Below are 18,221 nucleotides of genomic sequence, written 5' to 3'. Positions count from 1 at the left end.
ACCCCGGCCCCGCAAGCGCCGGCTCCGCTCCGCTCCCCGGCCGGGAAGGCTGCGCCGTGGAGCGGCGGCGGGGCCGGTCCGGATGGGCTCGGGGAGCGCCGGGGCGGGCGCGGCCCCCGCCCGCCGCCCGGAGCGCAGGTGAGCGCCGAGGAACCGGGGGGAACCGGGGGGAACCGGGAAAGTTTGCTGGCGGAGCCCCGGGGCTGCACCGGGCACCGCCCGGCCGCGGCTCCGCAGGGGCGGTGCGGGATGCGGGGGGACTCCGCTCCCGGGGCCGCTCCCGGGGCCGCTCCCGGGGCCGTTCCCGGTGCCGTTCCCGGTGCCGGCGGTCCCCGGCCCCGTGTGGGCTCCCTGCGAGGCTGGGGGGCCCGGAGAGGTTCGGTGTCCCCGGGGTCGGGGTGCGCCCGGGGGTCTGCGACCGCCTGGGGTTGGGGGGGAGAGGGGAAAAAAGGGGAATTTTGGGCGGAATATCTCTGTTGGATAAAATCTGGGATGGGCATTTTGGGAAGAAGAAGAAGAAGTGGAAAACAAGGAATTCCCGCAGCTGCTGCAAAGCCGCTGCCTTTGGGGTTCTGCTGTCGGGGAGCAAAGGCGCGGCTGCAGGAGCCCCCGAGCGCTGGGGGGATTTGGGGGTCCCCACCCGGCGGCTTCGGGAAACTTTGGGATGAAACGGAGCCGCTGGGTCCCTGCTGGGGCTGGGGGTCTGTGCGGGGGCTCGGGGGGTCCCGCAGAACCCCGGCACGAGGGGCAGAGGCGCGGAGCTGCCCCTTGGAGCAGCCGGGGCCGTTTCACTCCCGGCCCCTCGGGAAGAGCTGCGGGAGCTCTCCGGGAGCGCCGGGGAGTGGCGGAGGGAATTCGGGCTCTCTGAGCTCGCCGGAGGCAGTTTTTGCTGCAGAGCCTCGTGTTGCACATGAGATGAAGCTCCAGCGGTGCCAGCTGTGGGATCGGCGGCGTTTTGGGGCCCCCATGTCCCGCTGCCATCCCCTCCTCCGTGCCATTCCCGGGGTGCTGCCTCCTCCCAGCTGCTGTCAGCGGGCAGGGAGGTGTCCCAGAGCCGAGGGGACGCCGGTGCTGCCCCGCGGTGGCTCCGCGGTGGCCGGGCAGGGCTGTGCGTGGCACAGGAGCCGGGGATGGCTTTCCCGGCCGAGGGACGCGGTGGGAGCAGGATGTGCCCGGTTGCTGTGGCAGCGCAGCCCCCGCCGCTCCTGGCAGTGCCCACATCCTCGGGTGAGGCTCTGGTTTTCCCTGAGCAGCCCTGGGAGCGTGTCCGGGGTCTCTCCCCACGGTTCCTGTGGCAGGAGGGGAAGGGACAGAGGTGGGATCATCCCTGAAATCCGCACGGGTGGAGTCCCCGGGCTGCAAATCCTCCCGGGAAATACAGCTGGGCACGAGCACAGGGCCTCAGGCTGGGCCGGCAGGGCTGAGGTTGGATATTGGGAGAATTTCTCCACAGAAAAGGTGCCCAGGCACTGGCACAGTGGCACTGGGGGCGTCCCCATCCCCGCAGGCATTTCAGACCCTGCGCATGTGGCACTTGGGGACAGGGCTCAGTGCTGGCCTGGGCAGTGCTGGGAACGGGCTCGACCATCTCGGGAGACCTTTCCAAGGTAAACAATTCCCTGATTCCATAACCTGGCACGGCTCCAGGGCCACCAGCAGCGCCTGCTGTCCCCATCACCTGTTGCCGGTGGCCCCGGCCGGGCGGCTCCCGCTGCCCCCGCGCCTCTCCCCGGGGCCGGGGCAGCGTTCCCGGGGCTCAGCGGGACGGAGCGGGCCGTGCCCAGCCCTGCCAGGCCGGCCGGGGGCTGGGGCAGCAGCAGGGCCGTGGGCGGCTGCCGGAAAAGCCGGAGCCGGGAGCGGCAGCCGCGGTTCGTGAGCCCCGCGCCTCCCCCGGCGCTGACACGGTGACAGCAGCGGGTGACAGCAGCGGGTGACAGCAGCGGGTGACAGCAGCGGGTGACACCCTCGGGAGCTCGCTGGAACTGCCCAGTGCCGGTAAATCCCGAGCCGAGCTTTGGGAGCCGCTGCTCCCGGGAGGGAAGCGCCGGAGCCGCGCTGCCCCCGAGCGTTCCCCCAAGGTCCAAGGATGGAGCCGAGCTCCCGAAGGGAACTTTAGGGCCACCAGGCTGCGGCTGCAGCCCAGGGCGGGGCGCTAAACCCGGGATTAAAGGAATGACCGGGGAGGGAATTGCAGGATGGGAGCGCTCCAGGGATGGAAACTGGGATTCAGAGGGGAGCAGGAGGCTGTGTCTGGGAGAAGGAGCTGGAACCTGCAGGGAAGAGCTGTGGGCACCCAAAAGAGGGATCTGGAGTGGGTCTGGAATTGCTGAGCCCAGTTGTGCCTGGCTGGTGGGACAGAACCCGCCCATTCCCATTCCCATTCCAGCCGTGCCTGGCGTTGGCTCTGTCTGGAGCCCCCCGGGGGAGGGACCCACCAGACCCTTCCACAGCCACCCTGCTGAGGGATTCGTGGTGTGGGAAGGGCAGATGCTGCTGGGAAGCTGGGACGTGCCTGAGGTGCAGAGCTGGAGCCAGGGAAGCTGCCAGGGTCGGGCAGCACAGCTGTGCCCATGGAATTTAACACCCTCCCAAGCCCTCGTGTGCTCCTGGAATTTAACATCCTCCCAAACCCTCGTGTGCCCCTGGAATTTAACACCCTCCCAAGCCCTCGTGTGCTCCTGGAATTTAACATCCTCCCAAACCCTCGTGTGCCCCTGGAATTTAACACCCTCCCAAGCCCTTTGTGTGCCCTTCCCTTCCTGGCCTGTCAGACCTTGGTGCCCACTGGGTCTCCACATCCCAACCATCCAGGCAGAGCCTCCTCAGGGAGGATTTTTGGAATCCAAGCCTTTCTTGGAAGCACATTAGGCTTCTGCTGGGATTCCCCAGTCCTTGGGAATGGTTTGGAGCAGAGAGCCCTGAGCCCACAGGGGAGCAGCAGCTTTGGGGTCATGGAGAGGAGCAAACTCCTGGGAGCTCCCAGAGAGGCAGGGCAGGAGCTGCTGGATGCTCTTCCAGCCTGGAATGGGCCTGGAGGCCGGGCTGGATGGGGCCTGGAGCAGTCTGGGATAGTGGGAGGTGTCCCTGACCCCATTCCACGATCCCACAGCTCCCGTGGTGCTGTCCCCGTGTGAGCAGAGGTGGCTTTGCCATCCCAGCCTCGCTGTCCCCACTGCCCTGGGGCTGCTGGCCGGCCCAGCCCGGGGGGATGAGGGATCCTCTGGGCTGGGAGAGCCGGGGCCAGCTCATGGAATTCAGCTGGAAAATCCCTGGAAAATCCCTGGATCAGCCCCACGGAGCTGCCCGGGGTGGGAAGGGCCCCTCAGGGCTCCTCAGGCCGGAGACTCCGGTGCCTGAATTCCCGGGATCTCCCGCAGCCCCTCTGCATTGCAGGGCTGGGAGTTGGTCTCTAAGTGTGCCTGTGCTAACGAAGGGATTAAGGCCTGGGAGGGCGAGCGGTGCCGGCCAAATTCCCCTCCCTGCTCCGAGGGCTGGTGTTTTGTAATGCTCTCCTTCCACTCCTTCATCCCTGCCCGGAGCATCCCACGCTGGGATCCAGATGTGAGCCACTGGGATCCAGATGTGAGCCACTGGGATCCAGATGTGAGCCACTGGGATCCAGATGTGAGCCACTGGGATCCAGACCTGAGCTGCTGCTGGGGCTGGGCCACGAGTCCCAGCAGCTGCTGAGGCTTCCCCGGGGCTGTGGGATGGGGGAACCCCTGGATGGAGCCCGGCACTCCCTTCTCCCTGGATTCCCCACGTTCCAGCAGGGATGGGGATGGGCTGCAGGGAAGGGCAGAGCTGGGGATGCTCTGTGTCCCAGGAAGGAGCAGCTGCTCTCTGCTGGACCCCACGGAGCTGCTCCATCCATGGGCTCCTCTTCTTTCCAGGCCAGGAGCGCCCGGGATGTGCCCAAATCTCCTCCAGAAATGAGGGGGCTGGACCTGGAGCTGCTGCCAGGGCCAGGGCATGGAGTGAACACATGGATTCTCCAGAGCTGTGCAGGACAGGGGCGTCGGGAGCGTTCCCTGAGAGCAGCAGGGAGGGAACCTTGTCCCCAGGGGACCTGCTGTCCTGCCAGGCTCGGGGCAGACGCCGGCCCCGAGCAGGATCCCGGCCCGGCCCGGCTGCCAAGGTGCTTCCAGGAATGCCTCTCTCCACCGGGGCATGGCAGCGAGACAAGCAGGCAGTGATGGAGAGAGCTTGGCACTGGCGTGGCACAGAGTGTCCTGGCACGGGCGGGGACAGGCGGGACCAGGCTGGATCCTGGCACAGGGCCGGGCTCTGGAGCTGCAGCCCAGAGCAGGAGGGGGGGACTCGGATCCCGGGCAGGACGGGGGGTCCCAGCTGCAGAGGGACAATCCTGTCCCCCTGTCTGTCCCTGCCTGGCACGGGGGGAGCAGGGAGGGTTCCAGCAGGGGGATGAGAGGATTTGGGGTCTGGTGCTGGGGATGCTCCTTCCCTCCTGCCCTGTCCCGTGTGTGCCACTCACCCCAACCAGCCCAGACATTCCTGGGCCTGGGGGAGCCACGGAGGAACCTTGGGGTGATCTGAGAGATGGGGATGGGCTGGAGGGACCTGCTGGGATCTGGACCCTGCTGGGATTTGGACCCTGCTGGGATCTGAACCCTGCTGAGATCCAGGACCTGCTGGGATCTGTGGCCATTCCTTGTTTCCCAAATCGTGTCCATCCCTCAGCACATCCCTGGAGCAGAGTCTGCAGCTGGGGAGCCTCAGGAAGTTCAGGGCAGCCCCTTTGATCCCCCAGCAGCTCCCAGTTCCTTTCCCTGCCTGGTTTGCTCCAGAAGCTGGGAGCCGTGGCCAGGTTTGCTCAGGACCCTCCTGAGGGAAGCAGCGATGGGATCCCCCGGCTCCCTGCAGCCCCGAGCCTCCCGAGGGTGGATAAAATCACTGGGAGTTCTCAGCATGGGAACGGCATCGATTTCCGGGAGCTGAGCCCTGGCCCTGCCATCGATCTGCATTTTTATCAGCTCATCTCGGTGACGGAGCGGCTCTGGCACTGCGGGGGAGGACAGCAGCAGCAGGAGGAGGAGGAGGAGGAGCAGCAGCTCTGCTCCGGGGGTGCTGCTGGTGGTCCCTCAGCTGCTCAGGGCTCCTGCTCGGTCCTGCAAAGCCTGGAGGGATGGAAGGATGGAGGGATGGAAGGAAGGAAGGAATCGGGGATGGAGGGATGCAGCGATGGAAGGGATGGAGGGAATGAGGGATGCAGGGATGGAAGGAATCAGGGATGCAGGGATGGATGGATGGATGGATGGATGGATGGATGGATGGATGGATGGATGGAGTGAATGACAGGGATGCAGGGATGGAAGGAATTATGGATGGAGGGAATGAGGGATTCAGGGATGGAAGGAATCAGGGATGCAGGGATGGAAGGAATGAGGGATGCAGGGATGGAAGGAATCAGGGATGCAAGGATGGAAGGAATGAGGGATGGAAGGAATTGCGGATGCAGGGATGGAAAAATCAGGGATGGAAGGAATCAGGGATGCAGGGATGGGAGGAATGAGGGATGGAAGGAATTGCAGATGCAGGGATGGAAAAAATCAGGGATGGAAGGAATCAGGGATGCAGGGACGTTCTCCAGGTCAAATCGCTCCCCAGGGAGAGAGGCTGGGACACTTGTCGTGCTTTTGGGAAGGACATGGATCCAATCCAGCGAGGCTTTGCTTTCCCTCCTCACCTCCCTCTCCTGCTCCCATTTGCCTCTGAACTGGCTGGGGTGGAGGGGCCGAATAATTCCAGAGAATTCCCAGGACAGAGGGGTCACTCCAGCCCTGCTGGCCCTGGGAAATCCATTTGCCCATTTTTCCTTGGATTTACGTGGGGATGCTGGGCAGGGGAGCACTTGGCATATTCCAGGGCAGGGAGAGCTCGGGCCGGGCTGGCCCCTCCAGCCCTGCCTCTCCCTGGCTGCTCCTGCTGCTCCCCACGCTTGGCAGGAGCCGGCGGGGCCGGGCTGGAGAGGATGGGATCCTTCCCTCCAGGGATCCCGCCTGGAGAGCTCTGCGGGGTCAGTCCCGGCCCCAACCCCTGCCTGGACCTTTCCGGGGGCAGACCCCGACCTTTCCAAGCCCAGGTGTGGATTTGGGATGCTCTCTCTGCTCAGCCTCTGCTGCCTTCCCCGTCTGGGTTTTATGGGGTTGGGAGCACCCAGGGGTGGCACTGGGTGGGATTCAAGGTCCCCCCAACCCAACCCAGTCCGGAATTCTGTGACAGGAGCAGAGCTGGACAGGCTGGGATGGGCGATCCCGCTCTCGTGCGTTTCCAGCCCGGATTATTTTGGGAATTCAGCTCCGTGATGCACACAGAGCCTCGGTCGCTGCTCTGGGTGTGGGTGCACGTGGAGGGCGGCTCCAAACAGCGCCTCCGACCCAGGGATGATTAAAAACCCTTTAATTGCAGCACCGGAGTTCCTCGGAGCTGAGTCTTTGCCCATTTGCTCAATAATTCATGGCAGAGCCCGGTAATTAAATGCTAAAGACCCGATTTGCCTGGCATTGTTTGCCGTTCCATTGCTGCTTGAATGCAAGAAATTACCGAGTCATTTAATTGGTAATTAAAAGTAATGATTGCTTCCCATGCTCCAGGAATTACTCAGCATTTCTGGGGTTGTTTGCACACAGCAGAAACGCCCTCCCTGTTTTCCAGGCTGAATTCCTGTAAACTTCTGCCTGGATTTGTGCTGAGGGAAGCCTCGTGCTGCCCCATCCTCTTTTAATGACTCACAAAGACCGGGAAAAATGCAAATTAACACAAAGTGAGGCAGCAGGGGCTGCCCGTGGGAAACTCCTGGGTTTGATCCCTGTCCCCTTCCCCGGCTCTCCCGCTGCTCATGGCCTTGGGTGGAGTTTGGAATGTCCGGGTGCTTTTGGGGCTGGATTTGGGCCTTTGGATAAAGGAATGTGGGGCTGTATTTATAAATATTCCATCCCATAAACGGCGCACGGGCAGGGCAGGGCCCTGGGGGAGCTGGAAACCCCCTGGAGGGGCTGGAGCTGACATTTCCCAGATCCTCAGGGAATGCTGCCCCAGCCTCGGACTGGGATTGCAATTCCTAAAGTGGGGACTGGGAATCATTTCCATATTTTTGTGCAGAGCCCTGGGAGCTCTGAGCGTGGCTGTGTCGTGCAGAACTCCAGGCACGGATAACCTTTGCTTATTCCCAGCCTGGAGTTACCCTGAGCTGCTTTTTTGCTGCCTAAGCCCTTCCCTGCCCTTTCCTGCTCTGATTCCCAAATCGCCGGCTCTGGAGGCATCTCGGAGCCAGAATGTGAATTAATAATGTGCTAAGAAAATAAAGACACTTCAACAGCCTTTAAATCAAGGGGAACAGCCTGTTAAAGGCTTTGGACAAATCCCATTACTTTGTGTGCAGTTTTAGGGCTGGCAGGAATAAATCTCCCAGCAATTTATGGACGGTGACAAATTCTTTCAGGAAGAGCCGGCCCAGGGGATGCTCCTCGTTATCCAGAGATGCTCTGCAGGAGTTATGGAGCAGATTGATGTGTCCCACTGGGAGTGGCAACACAATTTGTGGCCTCTGGGTCACCTGTCTGGCATCAAAATCCATTTTGGAGCTTGGGATGCTCCTCCCTGGGCTCTGGAGCAGGGCTGGGGTGACGGGACCAGAGCAGGAGGGGACAGGGTCTGGGAATTTCCTGTTGTTGATGCATGGCAAGGAAAGGGGGATCAGGGAATTTTGTGGCTCTGGAGCTGCTGAAGCCTCTCCCGGGGTGGCTGCAGGGGCCTGGACCCTGCTGGTGTCACCGTGTCCCCAGAGCTCCCTGTCCCCTGCCCAGCCAGGCAGGACTGACCCCCTGTCACTGCCGTTTTTGGGGTCACGAACCTCTCTGGCTCGGCCAGGAAAGGCTGGTTTTGATGGAAAACTGTCAGAATTTGGTTGGGATTGTCCACAGTCCTGGGTTCCCCTGGGTTCCTGTCAGGGCTCCCTGGGAACTGGGGTTTCCTCCCTGTGTTTGCCTGACCCTGGAAATTCCTGCTCCAGCAATTTCCTTTTCCTCTTTTCCCCTTTGAGCACCCAAAGGACCACGACTGCCCTGGTGCCCTGTCCCCGGGGGTTCAGGGAGGCTGCAGGGGCCGGGATTCTGTGCAGAGAGAGCTCCCAGCCCTGCCGCAATCAGGGAACAGCTCAGGTGTGAAACATCCCTCACCTGGCCAGGAGAGCTCTGCAGGCTGGGCTTGGCTCGGGAAGGGGCAGCGAGCTGGAATTCTCTGCTTGAGCAGGGGAGCCTGGAAAGGACACGACAGGACAGGACAGGACAGTCCCTTCCCTCTGTGTCACCAGGAAATGTTGGGATCGAGGCCTCAGCCCTGGGCAAGGGGCACTGGGTCCCCCTCAGTGCTGCCCAGGAGGGGTGGGAGGGAGCCCCACCAGTGCCAGGGGTTCTGGGAGGGCTTTGGTGTCACCCAGAATAATCATGGAGCTGGATAAAGCCTCCAAGACCATCGTGCCCAACCATCCCATCACTGCCAGGGCCACCCCTGTCCCCAAGTGCCACATCCCCGTGGCTTGAACCCCTGCAGGAGTGGGAATCCAGCCTGTTCCGAGCCTGTCCACCCTTTCCATGGAGGGATTTCTCCTCCTGCAGCCACCCAGGCTCCCAAGAAGGTGATTTTATTTCACAAATGGCTTTCCCCCAGCCACGGGCAATGTTTTTTGCCTGGAACTGGAGCAGCCAAGTGTGGGATTGTCCTCCAAGCAGGAACAGTCACTCGGTGCCACAGGGCTGTACCCAGAGCAGCCTCTGCAGCTTCCACAGATCCCTTTGTCAGCACAAAAAAGGGCTCAGATCCTTTCTGGCATTCCGTAGGGAAGGGAGCTCAGGTTAGAGAACACTCGGATTTTCCTCTGCCCACCCTGCAGGGCTGAGTGTGGGACAATGCAAAGGCTGAACCTCATTTCATTTTCCAGCAGGAAGCAGCTCCTTTCCTGCCTCCACCTGGAATTTCTTCAGCATCCCCCAAATCCCAGATCCCCCCGAGGCCTCAGCTCCAAATCCCAGCTCTGAGGCAGGGCTGGGATTGATATTCCTGCGTGCCAGAATTCCTGAATATTCCTGAATCCCTGTGCCTCAGGGCACCTCTGTCCCCGCTTTTTGTGTTGTAGGAGGAACAACTCCTCAGCACAAGGATCTCCTCCAGCTCTGAGAGCTTTCCAAGGAGAGAGGGCAGAGTGGGAAGCTCCACACAGCGATTCCCACACGGACTTCATCCCTCTTTATCAAGGACTTCATCCCTCTTTATCAAGGACTTCATCCCTCTTTATCAAGGACTTTATCCTTCATCAAGGGCTTCGGGAGAGGCAGAGGAATTTTGGGACTAAAATCTTGAAATGAAACTTGAATTAAAGCAACAAATCCCAGAATGGCTTGGGGTGGGAGGGACCTCAAAGATCCTCCAGTCCCATCCATGTCCAAGGGTGCTCCAAACCCTGTCCAGGCTGGCCTTGGGCACTGCCAGGGATGGATGGAGGATGATGGATGGATGGAGGATGATGGATGATGGATGGATGGATGGATCCATGGATTGATGGATGGTTGGAGAGGGAAGCACTGAGGGACCTTTGGCCACATTTGGGCTTTGGGGACAGGGACAGAGGATGGATTTCTCCAGAGGAACTCTGGGAACTGCCAGGGCAGCCACACCAGGCTCCAGTGGCTCTTCAGGAGCAGGTGGGAAGGAGACCTTCAGGAACTGTCCATCCATACGAGCAAAGCCATTTCAATTTGCCCCTGCTGAGGCTGCCCTGTGCCCCGGGCACCGAGCGTTCCCTGCACTGCTGGAGTGTGCAAAACTCCCCGTGGGCACCTCCCAGAACCCCCAGCTCCCTCAGAACCGAGCCTGGCGGAGCAGGAAAGCACGAGGCTGTTTCCAAATATTTCCGAGGAATTTTCCCTGCAGGAAGGTGCCCGGGTGCTGCCAGCCGTGACCCCGGCGTGTCCCTGAGGCTGATCCTGGCCCGAGTGCCACGGACAGGGGGGGCTGTGCCTGCCTGGGAATGCTGGAGACCCCTGGACAGACACGGACAGCCCGGAACAGTCCTGGACCCCGGGGGGACGGGGCTGCAGGAGCTTCCCGGGATCAGAGGGGAGGATTTTGGGATGCAGGAGCTCCCTGGGGATCAGAGGGGAGGATTTTGGGGTGCAGGTGCTTCCCAGAGGATGAGAGGGGTTTTTTTGGGATCACAGGGCTGCAGGAGCTTCCCGGGATCAGAGGGGAGGATTTTGGGGTGCAGGTGCTTCCCAGAGGATGAGAGGGGTTTTTTTGGGATCACAGGGCTGCAGGAGCTTCCCAGGAGTCAGAGCAGATTTTTTGGGATGCAGGAGCTTCCCAGGAGTGAGAACAGATTTTTGGGATGCAGGAGCTCCCCGCGGGATCAGAGGGGGTTTTTGGGAGCCCAGGGAAGCGGAGCCGGGGCGGGGGCGCAGCTCAGCCCGGAGCCCGAGCACTCCCCCGGTCTGGCTTTCCCGGGCAGGCGCCTCAGGAAACTTCTCCGGCTCCGATTGCTGCGCTCCACCTTTTATTCTAATCGATTCCGCATCGCCATAGGAACCCGCTCGGGCGGCAGCGAGCGGGGCCCGGGGATGGCCGGGGATGGAGCCGGGAGCCCGGGGCAGGCAGGTACCGCATCCCGGGGGGCTGAGCCGGCGGCCCGGGACCCCCAGCCCGCACTGCTGGGTGGGCTCGGGGCTGGCAGCCGGGGAATGCTCCAGCCGCGCTGCCCAGGAGGGTGGGGAGGGATTTGGGGTGGGAGCAGCCTTGGATGGGGTTGGGAGGAGGGTCCTTGGCGGGGTCAGGGGTCTCAGAGCTGGGATTTGGGGAAATGCGTCCCTGCTGGGCTGGGGCTGGGCTGGGGCTGGGCTGAGCCTCCCCCGGGGCTGCTCCTGGACGGGATGGGACATCCCAGACGCTCCGTGGGGCTGATCCTCTCGGATCTCCCTGGATCCAGGCTCCGTCTGCCCCACACCGCTGGATCCAGGCCGGATTCCAGCCGGGGAGAGGGGCTGGAGCCCCCCCGGCATCCACGGGCTGCTCCAGCAGGGAATGCCCCGGCTGGGGGAGAGCCTGGGAGCAGCTTTGGGACCAGAGGGGACTCCGGACATCCCGGGAATGGTTTGGGATGAGAGGGGACTCCGGACATCCCGGGAATGCTGACAAGGCTCAGGATCCTCCCTGGGCACGTCCAGGGGTGGGAAGAAGGGTCTGGCTCTGGCAGGGAAAAACAGGGAAGCTGGGAAGGGGGGCTGGATCCCAGTGGATCCCAGTGATCCCAGTGGATTCCTGGCATGGGGACAACTGTAGTCCTGCTGGTCCCGGGACAGGGCAGAGGAGAAGCCCTTGGGGCAGCCACAGGCAGGAGCAGATTTCAGGGATAAACACAGCTAAACAGGGATGAAATCAGGATAGAATCAGGATAAAATCAGGATAGAATCAGGATAGAATCAGGATAGAATCAGGATAAGATCAGGATAAAATAAGAATAAAATCAGGATAGAATCAGGATAGAATCAGGATAGAATCAGGATAAAATCAGGATAGAATCAGGATAGAATCAGGATAAAATCAGGATAAAATCAGGATAAAATCAGGATTGTCCCAACCCCACAAAACGGGGGAGCAGCCCTGTGCTCTCCAGGAGCTCACACCCTGCTTTGACTGGGGCACAAACCCCCGGGGCTGGGGCCAGCTCCGTGCCCCGGGCTTGGATCCTGCTGGAAATTCAGTTTTCCCTGGCAGAGCCCTGGATGTGCTCCAGAGGCAGCCAGGCCCCATCCCAGCAGCAGCATTTACTGAAAAAGGCAATGCAGGGATTCCAGGAGCTCCGGGGGGAGCACCGGGGTGTCCAGAGGGGCACGGAGCTGCCTCTGTCCCTCTGTCCCTCTGGACACGGCTGGGACACGCTGGGACACACTGGGACACGCTGGGACACGGCTGGGACACGCTGGGACACGGCTGGGACACACTGGGACACGCTGGGACACCAGGAGGTGAAGGGAAGGAGGGAGGGACCCCCATGGCCCTGCCAGTGAAGCCTTTCCCCACCTTTGAGTAGCTCAGGCACCAAAAATCCCAGGAAAAAAAAAACGCTCCAGGGAGATTTTGCAATGCTTCTGAGCAAGATGAGGGTGGGGGAATGGCTTTGAGGGAAAAGAGGGGAGATTTGGGAGTGGAAATGAGGGTGGGGAGGGGCTGGGGTGGAATTCCTGAGCAGCTCTGGCTGCCCCATCCCTGGAGATGCCCAAGGTTGGGGCTTGGAGCAGCTGGAAGGTGCCAGGGGTGGCTCTGGATGGGTTTTAAGATCTTTCCACCTTGATCCTGCCCTCCATCCCACCTGGATCTCACCCAGATCCTGCCTGGCTCCCTGCTGCCTCCCTCCTTTGTTCGTAATAAGCATCTCATTAGATATTCGCCGTTCCCAAATTAACATTTAATTCGTGCCTCATTCCCAGAAAAACCTGGGCACAGCCTCCTGGAATTGTTGACAGTGATCCTGTTCCTTTGTGAGCTCTGTCCCTATTAAGCAATTTCCTCGCCTGTGTCTTTTGAGTTACTAAGGGAACAGGAATAAAATCTTAATAAAACTCCATCAGCTGCTCCTGAAATAACAGCAGCCTCCTTCGAGGGGCTCTGCTCCAAATTCCCAGGAAATCCAGAGCACAGAGCCATGGCATGGGCTGGAAGGGCTCAAGCTTGTCCAATTCCACCCAATTCCACCCAATTCCACCCAATTCTCCCACCCTAGGCTGCTCCAGCCTGGCCTTGTTCCTTCCAGGGTCCAGCAGCTCTGGGAACCTCCAGTGATGAAAAGGCAACACATCCCAAAAGGGAAGAAATCCTTTATTTTCAGGATAAATAATATATAAATGACAGAAAGATATAGTATGTATTATTAATATATAAATTAATAATACCAGGGTTAGCAATTAGCAGGAATTTCTCTCTTTTCTCCTGACTGTGCCTGATCCTCCCTGGATTTGGGACCTGAGCCTGTCGGGCATCTCCAGGATTTATTGCTGAGCACCACAAAGGGGAATTTTAAAACCCAACATGTCCACGGGGAAGCATAAAGGGAGGTTTAGGCTGGCGTTAGGAAATTGGAGGAATTCCTCCATGGAAAGGGGTGGAATCCCCATTCCCGGGGGGATTTAGGATCTTGCGGATGTGGCACCTGGGGACGGGTCAGTGGTGGCCTTGGGATTGCTCTGCCTTGCCCTTCCCCATGGATATTGGGTATTGGATATTGAATATTGAGTATTGGATATTGGGTATTGGATATTGGGTATTGGACATTGGGTATTGGATATTAGATATTGGATATTGGGTATTGGATATTTATTGGATACTGGATATTGAATATTGGATATTGGATATTGGGTATTGGGTATTGAATATTGGGTATTGGGTATTGGATTTTGGATACTGGGTTTTGGATTTTGGATATTGGGTATTGGGTATTGGATATTGGATATTGGATATCGCTGTCAGGGAGGGCAGGGGATGCTCCTGAGCTCTCCCAAGGAGATTCTGGGGTTTTTTCCCTGGAGCCTGAATTTTCTGGAGCCTGAATTCAGGCTGCAGGATGCTGCAAGAGGATTTTTGGGTGGATATTCCAGGGGGGATGGTGTGGATACTCCAGGGATATTGGTGTGATGTTGCAGGGATGCTGGTGTGGATGTTCCAGGGATATTTATGTGGGTATTCCATGGATATTGATGTGGATGTTGCAGGGATGATGGTGTGGATGTTCCAGGGATATTTATGTGGGTATTCCATGGATATTGATGTGGATGTTGCAGGGATGATGGTGTGGATGTTCCAGGGATATTTATGTGGGTATTCCATGGATATTGATGTGGATGTTGCAGGGATGCTGGTGTGGATGTTCTCCTGAGGGGGTGGTGTCAATGTTCTCCCAGGGAGGATGACGTGGATGTTTTCCCAGGGAGGTTGTCATGGATGTTCTCCCAGGAATGTTGGTGTGGATATTGCAGGGATATAGATGTGGATATTCCAGGGAGGTTGATGTGAATATTCCAGAGACTTTGGTGTGGATATTCCAGGGAGGTTGATGTGGATATTCCAGGGAGGTTGATGTGGATATTCCAGGGAGGTTGATGTGGATATTCCATGGATATTGATGTGGATATTCCAGGGAGGTTGGTGTGGATATTCCAGGGAGGTTGATGTGGATATTCCATGGATATTGATGTGGATATTCCAGGGACTTTGGTGTGGGAGATTTGGGAGTGGAAATGAGGATATTCCAGGGAGGTTGGTGTGGATATTCCAGGGAGGTTGCTGTGGATATTCCAGGGAGCTGCAGCGGTGTCCCGGGATGTGCTGCTGTGCTCCCCGCAGTGGCCACAGCCCTTTTAACCCTGTCCCTGTTCTCTCTGTCCCTCCCAAAGCCCCGCAGAGCCGGAGCCCAGCGCGCTGACGGGGCTGTGTGGGCACAGCCTGGCCCTGCTCCTGTCCCCACGCGGCTGCAGCCAGGTGGGTGCCCCATTCCCTCGGGAACCTGCTCCAAACCCGGGGAAGCAGCAGCTGGACACGAGTCCCCAGCAGGAATGAGCCCCCCTGTCCTTGCTGAGCCCATCCTGGGGCAGCTCCAGGCCCCCCTGAGCAGCCCCTGTGTCCTTTTTGGTGGGGATCCCCTGGGATTTGGGCTTCCAAGGGGTCCCTCAGCACCAGCCTGGGCCTCTCCAGGGATTGCTGGGGATTCATGGTCAGAGGAGCAGCCTGGAGCTGCCCACCCCTGCCTTGAGCCCTCACGAGCTCCTTCCTGAGCTTGCCAGGAAATCCAGAACTCCCCGAGCAGCTCCCTGGGCCTGTTGCTGTATCCCAGGGCTGGTTCCTCCTCCCCAGCCATCCCCACATCCCATTCCTTCTCCTTCACCATCTGTTTTTCCATGTCCAACTCCTCCTCCCTCACCATCCCTGCTTCCCCCACACCCAATTCTTCCTCCTTCACCATCTCTTCTTCCCCCACACCCAATTTCTCCTCCCTCACCATCCCTGCTTCCCCCACACCCAATTCCTCCTCCTTCACCATCTCTTCATCCCCCACACCCAATTCCCCTCCCTCACCATCCCTGCTTCCCCCACACCCAATTCCCCTCCCTCACCACCTCTCCATGCCCGTACCCCATCCCTGCTCCCTCACGGCCTCTGTTTTCCCCCCAGGAGTTCTGGGCTCGCCCAGGAGCCCATCCCGAGGGGTTGCCCATGGAATAGGCGCTTTTCCAGGCGCCTGGGCACAGCGGGAGGCTGAAGTTGGCTGCCCCGGGGCACCCGAGCTCGCCGTGCCCTGGAGCCCCCGGCCTCTGCCATGAATGATGCATCCACCATGGATTATGAACTGCTCTCGCCGTCCCTGGTGGAGCACCCCGCCGGCGCCGCGGGCATGGATGCCGAGCAGAAAACTGTCTTTGCCTTCGTCATCTTCCTCCTGGTGTTCTTGGTGATGCTGATGGTGCGCTGCTTCCGCATCCTGCTGGACCCCTACAGCCGCATGCCCGCCTCCTCCTGGACGGACCACAAGGAGGGCTTGGAGAGGGGCCAGTTCGACTACGCCCTGGTGTGAGGGGAGCCCGGGTGGGCCCGGGTCCCCTCCCCGCGCTGGCCCCGGCCCCGGCTCCCCCTCGCCCCGCGGTGTTCCCCGCAGGGATGCTCCGGGCAGGGGGGCGAGGCGGGGGCTCCGGCCCCGGGGAGGTTTTCTAGGGGTTTCTCTCTTTTCTAAGCACTTTTCAGCTCTCTTGGCAGCCCGCGGGACGCTGGGGGACGCTGGGGGCTGGAGGGGGCTCGGGCTCGGCGCGGGCCCCGCTGCCCCTCGTGCCCCCGGGCACGGCGGAGGGGACGGGACGGGGCATGGCGGGACCTGCCCTCGGCCCGCGGGGCCCCTGCGCTGGGCTCTGCCCGGTGCCAGGCCCGAGCTTCGACCCCTCCTGCCCCCCCCGTGCCCCCCGGCAGTGCCCCCGTGGTCCAGTGCGTGTCTGTGTGTCCTGTAGCTGAGCTGTGTCCGTCAGGGGTTTCTCGGCACCGGCCCCCAGTGCTGGCTTTGTTCCTCGTCTGTGCCACTCCCCAGCCCCCCAAACGGGAGGGGAGGGTGGAGACCCCCCCGTGCAGCCCCCCTGTCCCTGCCCAGCTGGTGACAATGCAGCCAGGGGCGGTCCTGGGGACACCAGGACGGGTCAGGGGTCCCCAAAACACCCGGGGGAGGCTCCTGGGCCAGCACGGCCCTGGCAGCTGCCCCGAGCATCCCTGCTGGGGTGCCCGGCCCTTCCCTGGCTCTCCGGGGCTCTGGAAGTGCCGGGGGGCGAGCGGGGGGCTGCAGGTGTCCCCGGGGCTGCCAGAGGCCATGCTGGGCTCCTGCCAAGGGATTTGGGGCTGGGGAGGGGGAGAAGCTCGCCCCCCCTCCATGGAAATAAAGCAGCACCGTGCCGACCCCAGCCGGCTCCTGCTCGCTCTGTGACGCGTCCGGGGGGGGAACAGACCCTCCCCAAGTCCTGGGGACCCAGCCCGGCCACCTCCTGTCCCGGCACGGTCCAGCACAGATTCCCTCGCACGCACGGAGCTGTCCCAGGACATTTTCCGGCTGGCCGAGCTCCTGTTTGCCCCTGCCCGGTGCTGTCGCACAGATTCCCTCGCACGCACGGAACTGTCCCAGGACATTTTCCGGCTGGCCGAGCTCCTGTTTGCCCCTGCCTGGTGCTGTCCCCTCTCCCCCGGTTCTGTCCCCCCTGCCCGGTTCTGTCCCCTCTCCCTGCCCGGTTCTGTCCCCTCATTCCCGGTGCTGTCCCCTCTCTCCCGGTCCTGTCCCCTCATTCCCGGTGCTGTCCCCTCTCTCCCGGTTCTGTCCCCTCTCTCCCGGTTCTGTCCCCTCATTCCCGGTGCTGTCCCCTCTCCCCCGGTGCTGTCCCCTCTCTCCGGTTCTGTCCCCTCTCCCGGTGCTGTCCCCTCTCTCCCTGTTCTGTCCCCTGCCCGGTTCTGTCCCCTCTCCCGGTTCTGTCCCCTCATTCCCGGTTCTGTCCCCTCTCCCTGTCCCGGTTCTGTCCCCTCTCTCCCGGTTCTGTCCCCTCTCTCCGGTTCTGTCCCCCCTGCCCGGTGCTGTCCCCTCTTCCTCCCTCCCGGTGCCGCAGTCCCGCCCGCCCTCTGCTGGCACCGGGCTCCGTCTGCTTCCAAGATCCGGGAACATCAGCCTGGAGGGAGCGTCCGGGCCGGACCGCACCGGCCCCAGCCCTGCCAGGCGCCCCCGGTGCCAGCCCTGCCATGCCAGGGTCCCCTCCCGGTGCCCCAGCCTGGCCTGGGCACTGCCAGCCCCAGCGGCTCTGGAATTCCAGCCCAGCCTGGAATTCCCTCCCAATCCCCACCCAAATTCCCCCATTCCCCGTGTCCTGTCCCTCCATCCCTGTCCCCAGCTCTCCTGGAGCCCCTCCAGGCTCTGAGCTCCCCCCGGAGCCTTCTCCAGGCTGGGCAATCCCGGTTCTGTCTCCAAGGAAGCTCCAGGATGGAGCTGGATGGGCCCAGCCTGTGCCCACACAAAGACACAGCCCCACTTAACCCAAAATAATTTTATTGTTGCCGTTGCTTCTGATACAAAAAAGGAATTCCACAAAGAGCCACCTCTCTGTGCGGGACAAGGGGCACAGGTTTGGGGTTTCAACACTTCCCCCCCAAAAAACCAACCAGCAAGAAATGTCAATATAAAACAAATTAAAAAATAAAATAATAATAAAAAAAAACAAAACAAAAAAACAAAAACAAAAAGAAAAACCCAGAAAACAAACCAAAACACCACACCAGAGAGGAGGAGAGGAAACTGAGCTTTGGGACTTTGGCTCAACACACGCACACAAACCCAGCTCTGCTAATTTATTATTATTATTACCCATCCTGTCACAAGCTCAGGGACTCTTGTAAAATCCAGAGTCTGGAGCTGCTTTGAAGAGTTTTCAAGTTTGCCTGGAGCCCCGATACAGTAAACACACACATCCCCCACCCCAGAGGAATTCCCACCCCTCCAAAAACATGGAAAGCTACAGGAAAATGCACTCCTGACAGCACCGAGCCAGCATTCCTTTGGTGGTTTGCCATAAATATGGGAGGGTGGATGGATACAGTGCAGAACGCTGGCCAGGAACCAGCACCCAGGAGGCAGCTCCGCGGGAACGAGC

At 60.6% G+C, this 18,221-nt stretch overlaps 2 protein-coding genes across 2 annotated transcripts in view; one reads left to right on the top strand and one right to left on the bottom strand.

Annotated features, from left to right (window-relative positions):
- The window catches only part of LOC120513371 (basic proline-rich protein-like), a 4,063-nt gene extending 2,073 nt beyond the window's left edge, over positions 1-1,990 (bottom strand). Inside the window, exon 1 of the mRNA XM_039732745.1 lies at positions 3-1,990. Within this exon, the coding sequence (XP_039588679.1) occupies positions 3-1,221 (1,219 nt within the window). The 5' untranslated portion in view covers positions 1,222-1,990. The remainder of the gene's footprint in view (positions 1-2) is intronic.
- CTXN1 (cortexin 1) lies at positions 1-16,496 on the top strand. The gene is made up of 3 exons (XM_039695483.1): positions 1-138; positions 14,457-14,541; positions 15,232-16,496. The coding sequence occupies exon 3, from the start codon at positions 15,377-15,379 to the stop codon at positions 15,629-15,631; it is 255 nt and encodes an 84-aa protein (XP_039551417.1). The 5' UTR covers positions 1-138; positions 14,457-14,541; positions 15,232-15,376; the 3' UTR covers positions 15,632-16,496.
- The last annotated feature ends 1,725 nt before the right edge of the window (positions 16,497-18,221 follow it).

Source organism: Passer montanus, unplaced genomic scaffold (genome assembly GCF_014805655.1).
Source record: "Passer montanus isolate IOZ18808 unplaced genomic scaffold, ASM1480565v1 scaffold112, whole genome shotgun sequence".
Taxonomy (NCBI): Eukaryota; Metazoa; Chordata; class Aves; order Passeriformes; family Passeridae; genus Passer; species Passer montanus.
This window is presented reverse-complemented; position numbering and strand designations above follow the sequence as displayed.

What these genes read in the sequence shown, in the direction of transcription:
- CTXN1 (XM_039695483.1), top strand. Translation starts at nt 15,377, where the DNA reads ATGAATGATGCATCCACCATGGATTATGAACTGCTCTCGCCGTCCCTG.